The sequence below is a fragment of the Penicillium alfredii genome (assembly GCF_028826965.1).
Source record: "Penicillium alfredii strain IBT 34128 chromosome Unknown utg000007l_segment0_segment0, whole genome shotgun sequence".
Classification (NCBI taxonomy): Eukaryota; Fungi; Ascomycota; class Eurotiomycetes; order Eurotiales; family Aspergillaceae; genus Penicillium; species Penicillium alfredii.
This window is the reverse complement of record NW_026622704.1, coordinates 202,947-215,192: the sequence shown is the minus strand read 5'-3', so window position 1 is coordinate 215,192 and position 12,246 is coordinate 202,947. Positions and strand designations below refer to the sequence as shown.

Here is a 12,246-nt window from a genome sequence, read left to right as displayed (position 1 = left end):
TCGTGTCTCTCTTTTTCCGTTTCTTCTTCTTCACCACACCCGTCATGGCAGCCAACGCCCCTCCCACCGCAGAGACCCTGCTCAGCGGCGCTGCTGCTCATCCTCCCAAGACCGCCGAGGAGATCGCTCACCAGTATGATCTGCTGCCCCGATTGATCCCGTATCTCGACCGTCACCTGGTCTTCCCGCTGCTCGAATTCAGCGCGGGCACCGACGAGGAGGACAAGGAAATCACCCGGGCCAAGTATGAGCTTCTCAAGCACACCAACATGACCGACTATGTCGCCAATCTGTGGAAGGAAATGAACGACTCCGACTCGATTCCCGACGAGTTCGTCAAGAAGCGCGAGGAGGTGCTGGCAAAGCTGCAGCACTACCAGGACCAGAGCGAGAAGATCACCGAGCTGTTGCAGGACGAGGATGTCGTGGGCAACCTGCGCAGCGACAAAGCCGCTAACTTGCGGTTCCTCGAGGAGCAGCACGGCGTCACCAACGAGATGGTCAACAGTTTGTTCGACTATGGCCGATTCCAGTACAGCTGCGGTAGCTACGGCAATGCCGCCGAGCTGCTGTACCAGTTCCGAGTGCTGTCAACCGACAACGACAAGGTGGCCTCTGCCACGTGGGGTAAGCTCGCCTCAGAGATCCTGACCACCAACTGGGAGGGGGCGATGGAGGAAGTGCAGAAGGTGAAGGATTCCATCGAGACGCGCCTGTTCAACAACCCTCTGGGCCAGCTCACCAACCGATCCTGGCTCATTCACTGGTCGCTATTCCCCTTCTTCAACCACGACCCCGCCCGCGATGTCCTGACCGACCTCTTCTTCTCCCCCGCCTACATCAACACCATCCAGACCAGCTGCCCCTGGGTTCTGCGCTACCTTGCCGCCGCCGTCATTACCAACCGCAGCCGCCCGCACAAGCATATGGGCGTCTATCAGAAGCAATTGAAGGACCTGATTCGCGTGGTGCGCCAGGAGGGCTATGAGTACACCGATCCGATTACCGACTTTGTCAAGGCGTTGTATGTCGACTTTGATTTCGAGGAGGCCCAGAAGAAGCTGGGTGAGGCCGAGGACGTGCTACGCAGTGACTTTTTCCTGGTGTCTGCGGCTGACGCCTTCGTCGAGGCTGCCCGTCATCTCATCTCGGAGAGCTACTGCAAGATTCACCAGCGAATCGACATCAAGTTCGTTTGGACCCACGCAACTTGACTTGAGGACATATTTGCTAACCATTTCTCAGGGACCTTTCGACTCGTCTCGGTCTCAGCCAAGACGAGGGTGAGAAGTGGATCGTCAACCTGATCCGCGACACTCGGGTTGATGCCAAGATCGACTACAAGGAGGGTACAGTGATCATGAACCACCCGCCGCAGTCGGTCTACCAGCAAGTTATCGAGAAGACGAAGGGTGCCTTCTTCCGGACACAAGTCCTGAGGTACGTTCTGCCCATCCCCATTAATCATACTTGAATCCAATCACTGACCTTTTGACCCAGCTCGGCCGTCGCAAAATGAATGTTTCATATGAGCTGATGTCGAACCCGCCTTTTGTTCTCGTTTCTTCCTTCTCGTTATGTTCCGTTTGAAAAAACCTCTTTCTGTCTGCCCATTATATTTCCAGTGATCTCACCGTGTCGACACACGGTTTCCTCGAAGGAATGGGATTCCGCGCAGAGTGGCATCCGGCTGGCGTTCTTCGGTGGTCCACCTTTTCTTTCCCAGGCTGTTTTCCAAGTTTCTCTCTTACCTCCTTTAGTCACATATTGCAGTTTCTCGTCCTCTCATCCGTCTCCCTTGGCTTTTCTTTCTTTCGTCCTTTCTTTCTCTTGTGTTGTCAGACATACTGTTTGACTCCTTTGATGTGCCATTGGCCATTTATGACCCTGGAGGTTTTGGAGGGAGGTGGAGGGCCCCAAAAGAAGCCACGAGAGGAGGCATCACACACAATCCTTTCCCTCTTTCCACAACAGCGAGGAGGGAACAAAGAAGAAAAAAGAGACAAAAAACAAAAGATACAGATGGAAAATGACTTTTGTCTAGTTGGCCTCCACACCCTGGGGACTCGGACTGATCTATGCTGTTACGAATGGTCTATAGAGATGAGTGAAGATGATGTCTTTGAATGTCCCGTTTATACCAGTTGTATTTCCATTGCGTATTTTGCCCTTTCCTAGCCTATTCAAGGAGATAGATATAGATTGGGAGTTTGGTACTGCTACTTCTCACAGATCAATCGGGTTCCCGGGTATAATCGCTGGGATAAGTGGGATAGGAAGAAGAGGGCAGTGTCTGTTTGTTCGGTTGCAATTCTACAGCTTTCTATCCACTGCATCCCGCAAAGTTTCTGGTCCTCTTGTCCTGGGTGTCTTGGAGAGGACCGGCTCTCATCCATTGGGATCGAATGTGCCCCAGGGTGGCTTGATGGTCGGAATGCAGTTGGTCCTTGAAATGTGGTGTTTCGGGAGGTTTGTTGAACGAGGAGGAACAGAGAGAATCGGCAGAAACAAACAAGGAGAGGGATAGAGAGATAGAGACTCGTGGATGGCAAACCACAAAACGAGGGTCAGAATGGGATCACAGGATCTCGGCAGCTTTCTTCCTGGGATATTTGCTAGCCGAAAGAATCCTTTATATGGGGAAGGCAAGAAGGCAGGACACTGGAACAGCATGTCACATGCTCATGCCTGGTAAATCCAGGTCCACATGGCTGGAGAGTGCACTCGGGCTGATGGGGTCATCTGGGAAATGCTTTCTCAGCGGCCGCCTCTCGAATCTGGCTCTGTTGGACGCCTGCGGGCGCGGGGTTGATCCACGGGGATGATTTCGTTGATATATGGTTCTGATGACTGCCGCGTGGATCCCTCGCTGCTGGAACTGGAGCTGCTGCTGTGGTGGGTCATCCGGAGAGCTTCCTGTCTCTCGTAATCCCGGGACATGGCTGCGAGATCTTCAATTTGTTCCTGTTGGGCGTGTCAATTGAAGTTCTTGCCATTTTCTCTCTTCTTTTCTCAAAATTCTGTGCAGTAAAATGTACAGAGAGAGAGAGAGAGGCACAGACCCGCGTGATAGGTACTCCGACAATCAGATAACCTTCGCGCCCCTTGGAGCAAAAACCGACATCTGGTTACAGCGGGTTAACCGTGGCGTGTAGCGGGAGCCATGGCCTGATATACCTGGTAGCTATATGGTCTGACGGACGCCGACGGTCCGAGGAAATAATGGATGTGTCCGAGGACAATGTGCCGGGACAGTCCATAGCCCGGGAGCCAGTATTGTTGAACCCGTGACATGGCTGAGGAAGCCAAATATAGAAACGACAAAGAGAAAGAGGAGAAGAGAAAAACCCGGAGGTTAGGGCCAGAAAGCGCAGTTCCCTAGCCCACGCTTGGGATTTGATATTGGTCGAGCCCGATACAAAGAGACCGGATGTGGATGCGTGCTGCGGGACTTTTGATCTCTCTTTTTGCCCTCAAGGACAACACTCAGGGTATTAATAACTCGGTCCTTATCCCGTTCCCGCCCCTTTGGTCTGCAGTCGAAAGCAACCTTCGTCGGGAGGGAGAGAGCGAATGAAACAGGCCTCAGCCCGAGCTGCAGTTCTGTTTTCCTGATCCTTCGACGGAAATGATCTCACAGGTTTGTCTTTCTTCTTTTCTTTATTTTTCTTTTTTTCGCCCGTAGAGACAAGACACCCCACGATCCACAGACTCCTCGATCCCCAAACGGGCAAATGAAATCCAGCCCTGGGTCACGCACTGGAGAAAACCTCCCGGCGAGTCTCCACACAGTACAGGACGGATGGAAGCAAAGGAACGGAGTTTGCCAGAGACACACACGGCATCCGGCTCCTCCTTCCTCTCAGTGCCTCCAGCTGGCGAGGAGGATTCATGCCGGAAGTGTTCGGGGGACAAGAAGAGGACGGCCGCCTCACTTCATCCAACAACGAGGTCCAACCCTTTTGGTTTCTCCATACCAGATTGGACCATCTCACAGACGCGTTGGCCTGCCCTGCATTGCTTCGGCCACTACCGAAGCTGGGCCCACTGTCAAAGTGAGGCTTGCTGGGGTGACGCACCAGTCTCGAATGGAAGACGCTAGGCTTCTCCGAAAAAAATGAACACAGAAAAAAGAAAATTGGGTATTTCTGATTTTGTAGGGGAAAAAGAAAAAGAAAAAAAAAGGAATAGCACAGTATGACTGGTCTTCGAAGGCCTGTCAATGCTTCCATTGCAACCGGTAGGCCTTCACCGCAGTTCTCCGGTCATGCAGCGCCAATTTGGCTCTTGCTGCGCTGGTGTCGTGGCACCACGGATGTTCGTCTTTGATCGCGGGGCCAAGTAAAGCTGCAGGAAGAAGATATGCATCTCTCGCTTTTGGGAGGTGGACCTTGCTCGGCTTGCAAGGGGATGGCGGATGGCTTTCGATCCATGCTGAAACACATGGCCAGGAATCGCATGGGTTCGACTAGAGCGATTTCCTCCCGAGGGTGTTTTTTCATGTAGTGAAACTATCCCGAGGTCCATCTGGCGTTCCTTTTGTCCTGGAAATGAACAGTGGGTGTGTTGTCTAGTCAAGGAGAATTGGAGAGGAGAGAAGTTGGTTCCCAGCAGGAGAGAAAGAGAGAGGGGTTGCTCCAAGACCACGCTACAAAACACATGCTTCATGTATTATTCTCTAGTCTTTTTTTTTTTCTCATAATTCATCCGACATCACAAAATCACACAACTATCTCCCTACTCAGGGGGCACGTAGGGCTGGGCCAGCATGTTGCTGAACTTCTCTAATTTCTCCTTCCCACGCACCTCCTCAACCAACAATGGCATGCGCACGACGTTGAAGTCCTCGTACAGCTCCTCGATTTGCTCGAGGTACTTCTGCTGCATCTTGCGGCGCGCATTGCACTGGTCACAGTTGCTCCCCTGTTTGGGGAACAGCAGCTGGTTGACGACGATGGAATGCGTGTCGATGCCGTAACTGGCCAGCTCCTGGATCATGCGCTCGGTCTCGTAGAGCGACAAGAACTCGGCGATGCATACACACACAAATGTGGTCATGTCCGCGTCCTTGAACTGCGAGTTGACCTCGCTGATTGTCTCGCGCAGCGACTCCATCTTCTGCAGCAGCTCATCCATGTTCTGGCCGCCCGGCAGCCCACCGCGCGCACCCAGGATCGAGTTCAGCATCGGCCCGAACTGGGACGAGAGCTGCGAGAGTTTGGCGAGTGCCTTCTCCAGCACCGTGGGGAATTGGAGGAAGCGGAGCGTGTGGCCGGTCGGCGCGGTGTCGAACACAATCACCTCGTACGAGAGCGACTTGACCTGCTTCAGGACTTCGGCAAAGGACATGGCTTCGTCAACACCGGGGATCTATTTGTCCACGACAGAATCAATATTAGCAATCTTGTAAACCATTCGCCATAACACCAGCGTCGGCACTCACGCTAAACGCCAGGTCCTGCATCATGTTCCCCATGCCCAGTCCGGCCATGGGGTCTTCGCCTTGCCCCTCGCCGCTCGCCAGAAGATCCTGGATGCTCCCGTTGGGGTCGATCTCCATGGCGCTGAGGTTGGTGTAGCCATCGATCAGGCGGGCCTCCTTGCCGAATTTCTGTCCAAAGGCATCGCTCAGGTTGTGGGCGGGGTCGGTCGAGATGAGCAGCACGGACTTGCGCACTTTGGCCAGCTGGATGGCGAGCGAGCACGAGGTAGTGGTTTTCCCCACTCCGCCCTTGCCTCCAACGAAGATCCAACGGAGAGTGTTCTGGTTAAGGATTGACTGAAGCGTTGGCTCCATGTCGAGCTCATCGCTCGGGACCACGGCGGAGGACATTGGGATGGGGTGAAGGTGACGTGGGGGAGGTTTCAAGGAAACAAACGTCAAGACGGAGAAGACGCCCCGCAATATCGAACGTTCCGGAAATCACACAACATCCAAGGGGAAGAATTGGAGGGAGTGATAGTTCTATGCCGCTATGGGTAGAAATAGATTTAGTGAAGATATCGAAATATCTCAGGATTCCCCTCCATGGATTTTGTACCATCCACTGTTTAGCGCGCCAGTGATCAAGCTGGCCTGTTCGCCACCTCAACAATCAACTCCCTACAGTCTCGCAATGTCCAGTCGCGAGAGCACGTCGATCAGTCTACCTGTCGAGCTCTATCATCACATCCTTAGCTACTTCAACGAGTTTGATTTTCAGACGCGGCAGGCCACTCTGGTAGCCTTATCGTCCTCTTCCAAAACGCTACGACGTATCGCACAGCCATATCTGTACACTCACCCCCGAGACCTGGACACCGCCGAGCGACAATGGAAATTCCAGCTGGCCCTACTTGCTGAGCCTCATCGAGCGATCCTAGTGCAGTCCCTGCAGCTGCTCTGGCTTGCCGAAGGTGTGAACAGCGGGTTATTGATCGATATCGTTCGCTCGAGTCCACATCTCAAATCGATGCTCCTCGAGCGCGGGGAGAAATATCGCGATTCGAACAGAATCACATTGCAGGATGTGGAGGATCTGGCCAGTTTGCTGGACGCATGCTCTGAACTCATCTCTTTCCGCTACACAACGATGCTAGCATGGACCTTCGAGGACGCCATGCACGAGGGAGACGACGCCATCAATGGCGAAGTGAGGACTGCACGGCTCGCCCAACGGCTCAATGATACACGCTTTGTATCAGCTGCGCGACGTTTGACGGAATTGTCTTTGCACAACCAAGCCGAATGGATTGCCCAGGCTCTCTTGCCCTTTACCTCATCCAGACTGCAGTCTCTGTGCTTAGGCCCAGACCTTTCGCTTGCATTTGATCGCAATCTTCTTTGCAATTTGGCTGGTCACAGTCCCTTCCTTGAATCCCTCAGGATTCGATCAAGCGTGCGGATCCACGATCTCATCCAGGCGTGCAAGGCATGGGCGCCGACCCTTCGCGTCCTACAGGTCATCCTGGTCAAAGACGATGAAGGGCTTCCAGCGAGGATTACAGGCATCTTCCCAACGATGCCGGTATTACAAGAATTCTATCTGGGCGCGGGGTGCTACACGACGATTGAAGCATTCGGAGCCATTGCCCAAACGCTTGCCGCATCGCCCATCCAATATTTCACAGTTCGAAATCTACAAGGCCTCGTCAATGTAGACGATGAGCTTGCGGCCTCAACGCAACTCAATAACGCAGTCTGCCATCTGGTCCGCTCATGCTCGGAAACGCTGCAAACCCTGGAGCTCAAGCGCGGCGATTCTCAAGTCGGACGCAGTGTGCTGCACGCCTGCCAGGAAGCCCGGAATCTGGTCCGTCTGCTCGTTTCTCCACTGACGGATGTTTCTCCGCTGGAGAATGTCGTGCCCTCTGATCTCGATGACCTTTTACACACATGCCCGGCGCTTTCTCAGATCCCGGCGACGCTACTCGGAATCTCATCGTGTCAGGAGTTGTGGCACGAGCGCAGCAGATCATTAGAGAAGCAGGAAGAAGAGAACAGGAAGAAGGACCAGGGGAATTGGGGTTTGGGCTGTTACAGCCGGTGGAGTAACTGGAGCAATTTGGCGTGCATGCCATAGATGGTATTAGACGATTTTTTTATTTTATTTTATGGACAGTGTAAATAGACGGGAGATTATGAGAATTATCTCGATTCGCAAAGGAACATGAAATTCAAGCGTTTTTAACAAAATCTTCATGAATGTGTAGTTATCACTGCAAGAGGGCAGAACATGGCATCCTCCGCAATCCATCGGTGTCCTCCGATGCCACGCGCCCACACCACGAAAAGGCAGTTCTCCCCTCTCAATTCACTATCTCCTTTACTTACTCTCTCTCTCTCTCTCTCTCTATAGATATATATACATATCTATCTATCTATCTCAGTCTGAATGGAAATCTCCCACCAAGACTCCGAGAGCCGCATCACCAACCGCCTCGCGCTCTTCCAGCACCACCTCACCCACGCCCTGCCCCTCTCCGCACCTCGGCCCACCAAACAACCACCCACCACCACCATGGCCACGCGCGACCCCATTACCTGCCACGTCCTCAACACCCTGACCGGGACTCCCGCTGCCAATCTCCCCGTAACATTGACACTGCTCTCCCCGCCGGCGTCTCCCTCCAGCCCCGTCGCTTTCCACGCAACCACCAACGCCGACGGCCGCGTCGCCAACTGGACGCCCGTGGGCTCAAGTTCGGCCTCGACCTCGGAGACAGTCCCCACACTCCTAGCCTCGCTGCCTGCCGCTGATAGCAAGACGCATTGGGCTGTGCGCTTCGAGGTCGGGCCCTGGTATGAGGCCCAAGGTATCGAGAGTTTCTGGCCTGAGGTCGAGGTCAAGTTTACGGTCAAGGGTCGTGGCCGGGAGGATGAGCCTGGGTGGCGCCATTATCATGTTCCTGTGTTGTTGGGGCCATGGAACTACTCTACGTATCGGGGATCATGAGTAGACTGTTATCTAGTTTTTTTTTTCAAACTACTAAGAGCATTTCTTCCATGGGGACCGTTGTATATAGTTTTTGATGAGATGCGTGGTATAGAAAGCATAGTAGACACTATTTTACACTCACTTGGCTATCATTTTTCTAAAGGTGATTTCACTTCCAGTGTGTTAGTAGAACAAACTCTGTTTGAAAAAATAAAAAAAAAATTGACTATCTAGAAGTGGTAAGACCATAGACTGGGCTAAAGTATTCGAGGCTCTCGAGGTAGTTCCCAATATTATCCAGCTCCAAGGGTTGAATAAACAAGTATTTGAAGTCGTGATTGGAAATAGGAATAATTTAAAGTTCCTGAAGGAAGCTATGCTTCCGCCACTTTCAGCGCTAGGACTAATTCTATAAGGCTGGTTTTATAAGGAACTCGTTAGACTATATTATATAGAACCTGGTTCGTTTAAGATCGTCGATCAAATTCGCTATTGAAAAGAATCCTTATAAGTAAATAGAAAAATAACTTAAAATTATGATATATGCCTTAAACCCAATACTTAATCGTAATATAGCCCACGAGGCTCAAATAGCATATGGAGTACGGTAGATGGAGACACGTTCGAATGGAATAAGGGGGGAACCTCCACACGGGGGGCTGTTTGCAGTCAATGCCCTTGCGTAAACAGTTCCAAGTACCAGTACACTCCTTGAGTTATTCCCATTCCAGTCGTGATCAGTTTTTGGATTTTCTTTGTCTGATCTGATTTTCTGTGAATTGAGTCCAACATGTCTAGAATTTAATCGATACCGAGCCAACATAGAGAGAACGACTCGGAACCAGGGATGTATAGAGTCAGGTGACCCCCTACTGGTTCTGAATACCAGATATTCACGCTGTGGACAGTTCAGTATATCCCACGGTTCCAGGTTATCTCTGGCATTTCTTAGTAATCTCACCAATCACATTGCATAGGAACGAGTCCAATGGCAGCATGGGTTGGATGGATTGCGTCATCGAGTGGAGACTCACCGCATTCCTTGGCCCCGACGCGGGCCCCTGAGTGGCTGCGCTCGCAGATTCTTGCGTCGTCACTGTGATCTCATTATTTGGTGGAATTCTGGTGTAAAACAAAAGTGATCGTAGTGATAATCAGACGAAGATGAATCCTGTCGCATGAGACTGCCCAGATCTGATTTATAGATGTAATCAATTGATTTTAAATGACTTTGAATGTCCTCGGCTGAGGAGCTGTAAGGGCTGCAGCCCGGCTGAGACTTTCACAATTCCTTGAAACTTTGGAAACATTGGAAACATTGGAAACCCCAGACACTTCACGGTTAATTGCACAAAAGTGGTTTACTTTGAGTATTTTTTCTTTCTTTTGCAATTTGCCAGAAAAAAAAAAAGAAAAAAGAAAAGAACGGAAAAGGAAAGAGACAGAACCCGAAACCGAAAAAAGACGCGACAAACCACAAGTTACCCCGGGACGAATGAGAGAAAATCTGGATTTCCACTGAAAATTTCGTGGATGGTACATCTTACCGTACTGTAAAGTACTCATAAAGGCGACCCCCCTAAATCTCCGTCATTCTCCCCTCTACGTCACTCTTGCTCTTTTCATCTTTTTTCTCCTCTTGTTTGCAAGCCACCTTTTCAAGAGACGGACTGATGTCTGCTGCGGTCGCTCCAGTGTCGAGCATCTCGAATACTTTGACTTCATCCATGGATTCGAAAAAGAAAGGTTAGCTTTTTGTGCATTTCGACACATTCCCTTTCAAACATTCTTGGTCTTTTCTTTTTCCTTTTTCTGCCCCATTTCTTTCCCCCTGTCGCGCGTTTATACTAAAGGTTGTTGCGTCCCCCCCCCTTTTGGCTTGGTAATACACGTTTTGATGATCTCACACCTGGCGTCATCGAACTTCCCTCTCCCCCCCCCATTCCACCCTCTCACACCCTATCGCTATGAAGGGCCCAACTACTCGTTCTCAGATCCCCGGTACCTTTGCGCTGTCGCATTTGTTTCAAGTGGCGCGTCTATGCTGACTCGACCTAAAACAGACTCGCAGGCCGCGTCTTCAGAGACCAAGGACCAAAAATCCGACGTAGACACCCAGACCTCGTTGGCGCCTCCTCCCCGACCCGCGGCCGCCACGGCTAATGATACCCCCGACTACTTCAACTCGGTGCATAACCCCTTCTCCCTGGAGCCCAATCCATTTGAGCAATCCTTCGGGGGCAACTCGGGCGAAACCCCTGGCAAGTCCCTGCTGCCGCCGGTCGCGGCGCTCACCTCTCCTGCTTTGCCTGGATCCAATTCCGCCAACGGTTATAACTGGTCCAATTCCCTGCGCTCGGGGCCGTTGAGCCCGGCGATGCTCCCGGGGCCGACTGGCTCGAATGATTACTTCGACAGCATCGGCAGAGGCTTCCCCACCCCGAACGAGTCCTCCCTCCGCACCGGACTGACTCCCGGCGGCGGTGGGTCAATGTTTCCGGCGCCCAGTCCAAACTCACAGGCGTTACTACAGCAACTTCAGAGTGGTGGCGCGACCCCCTCGACGATCGAGTTCCATCGCACCGCCTTGGCTGCAAAGAAGAACAGCGGCAACGCTCCCACGTCGAACCCCAACGAGCAGGATCAAGGGGCGAACGCGACCATGGACACCAAGGGCGCTCAGCCTGCTGCGGCGGATCCCTTCACTCAGCATGATGCCGCTGATGCCGCCAATGGACTGTTTATGTTGGCCAAGGGTGGCCAGACGAACAACATGCAAATGAACCAGATGCAAAACGAGACCCGCGCGGCTGCTGCCCGACGCGTGTCTCAGAACACCAACGGAACCAGTGGCCAAGAACTTAGCGGTGATGGATCGGACCAGGAACCTGCCAGACCCGCCAAGGGTAAGGCAAAGAAGAATGCTCCCAAGGCTGCCACGGCCGCCAACAACCGGCGCAAGGCCGAGGATGCTTCCAAGGGACCTAACAAAAAGGTCAAGATGAATGGACCGAGTAGCGTGGAGTCGCCGTCGGACATGGAGAACTCCGATGACGATGACTTTAAGGGCAAGGTCCCGATGGATCCGAAGAAGATGACTGATGAGGAAAAGCGACGCAATTTCCTGGAGCGGAATCGGTATAGTTGCCTTTCCATATCTTCCTGCGCTAGGTTTCGACCATTGCTAACATTCAATTCTTAGTGTCGCGGCTCTGAAGTGTCGTCAACGAAAGAAGCAATGGCTGGCGAACTTACAGGCCAAGGTCGAGCTCTTCACGACGGAGAATGATGCGCTCACGGCCACTGTGACCCAGCTCCGAGAGGAAATTGTTAACCTCAAGACACTCCTACTGGCGCACAAGGACTGCCCAGTCTCCCAGGCCCAAGGTCTCGGGCCTCTGATGATGAATGGCATGTCCACCGGGTTTGACCCTCACGGGTACAACGTGCCGAACAACATGGGCATGCAGCCCGGTGCACCCATTCCCGCCCAGGGCATGCGCCGCTAAATGCAGCGACATATACGGACTTTTTTTTTCCCCGTTAATCTTTCTTTCTTTTCTCTTGTCAGTCCGGGTATACCCCTATCTTGCTTTGCCACGACACACGGGATACAAGTCCGTTGCTTAGACTCGGCGGTTGCTCTCCTGAGGTTTTTCTTCCCACGCGGTTTTTCTTTTGGCTTCGACTCTACCGAACTTTGGCATGGACAGGTGTTAATGATCCACACGACTCAAAAAAAAAAATTGGGGCTGATTACCGGTGATTTGGAACGGATGAAATTGAGTCTTTTTTTTTTTTTTTCGTTCAAGGGGCGATCAATTCGGCG

At 52.2% G+C, this 12,246-nt stretch overlaps 6 protein-coding genes across 6 annotated transcripts; 4 read left to right on the top strand and 2 right to left on the bottom strand.

The window, feature by feature from the left end:
• Nucleotides 1-44: 44 nt before the first annotated feature.
• NUU61_004742 (eukaryotic translation initiation factor 3 subunit E) lies at nucleotides 45-1,519 on the top strand (the record flags this gene model as incomplete). Its single annotated transcript, XM_056655324.1, has 3 exons — nucleotides 45-1,189; nucleotides 1,246-1,440; nucleotides 1,501-1,519. The coding sequence occupies 3 exons, from the start codon at nucleotides 45-47 to the stop codon at nucleotides 1,517-1,519; spliced, it is 1,359 nt and encodes a 452-aa protein (XP_056510937.1).
• Nucleotides 1,520-2,757: 1,238 nt separating this feature from the next.
• NUU61_004741 (uncharacterized protein) lies at nucleotides 2,758-3,294 on the bottom strand (the record flags this gene model as incomplete). The annotated part of the gene is given in 3 exon segments (XM_056655323.1): nucleotides 2,758-2,964; nucleotides 3,063-3,124; nucleotides 3,144-3,294. 3 exon segments carry the CDS (start codon nucleotides 3,292-3,294, stop codon nucleotides 2,758-2,760), a joined length of 420 nt encoding a protein of 139 aa, XP_056510936.1.
• Nucleotides 3,295-4,737: 1,443 nt separating this feature from the next.
• On the bottom strand, nucleotides 4,738-5,833 carry NUU61_004740 (ArsA family ATPase; the record flags this gene model as incomplete). The annotated part of the gene is made up of 2 exons (XM_056655322.1): nucleotides 4,738-5,370; nucleotides 5,444-5,833. The coding sequence occupies 2 exons, from the start codon at nucleotides 5,831-5,833 to the stop codon at nucleotides 4,738-4,740; spliced, it is 1,023 nt and encodes a 340-aa protein (XP_056510935.1).
• A 283-nt stretch (nucleotides 5,834-6,116) lies between these two features.
• NUU61_004739 (uncharacterized protein) lies at nucleotides 6,117-7,562 on the top strand (the record flags this gene model as incomplete). Its single annotated transcript, XM_056655321.1, has 1 exon — nucleotides 6,117-7,562. One exon carries the CDS (start codon nucleotides 6,117-6,119, stop codon nucleotides 7,560-7,562), a length of 1,446 nt encoding a protein of 481 aa, XP_056510934.1.
• A 312-nt stretch (nucleotides 7,563-7,874) lies between these two features.
• On the top strand, nucleotides 7,875-8,435 carry NUU61_004738 (hydroxyisourate hydrolase; the record flags this gene model as incomplete). The annotated part of the gene is made up of 1 exon (XM_056655320.1): nucleotides 7,875-8,435. The coding sequence occupies one exon, from the start codon at nucleotides 7,875-7,877 to the stop codon at nucleotides 8,433-8,435; it is 561 nt and encodes a 186-aa protein (XP_056510933.1).
• A 2,023-nt stretch (nucleotides 8,436-10,458) lies between these two features.
• Nucleotides 10,459-11,926, top strand: atfA (bZIP transcription factor atfA; the record flags this gene model as incomplete). Its single annotated transcript, XM_056655319.1, has 2 exons — nucleotides 10,459-11,555; nucleotides 11,620-11,926. The coding sequence occupies 2 exons, from the start codon at nucleotides 10,459-10,461 to the stop codon at nucleotides 11,924-11,926; spliced, it is 1,404 nt and encodes a 467-aa protein (XP_056510932.1).
• Between the last annotated feature and the right edge of the window lie 320 nt (nucleotides 11,927-12,246).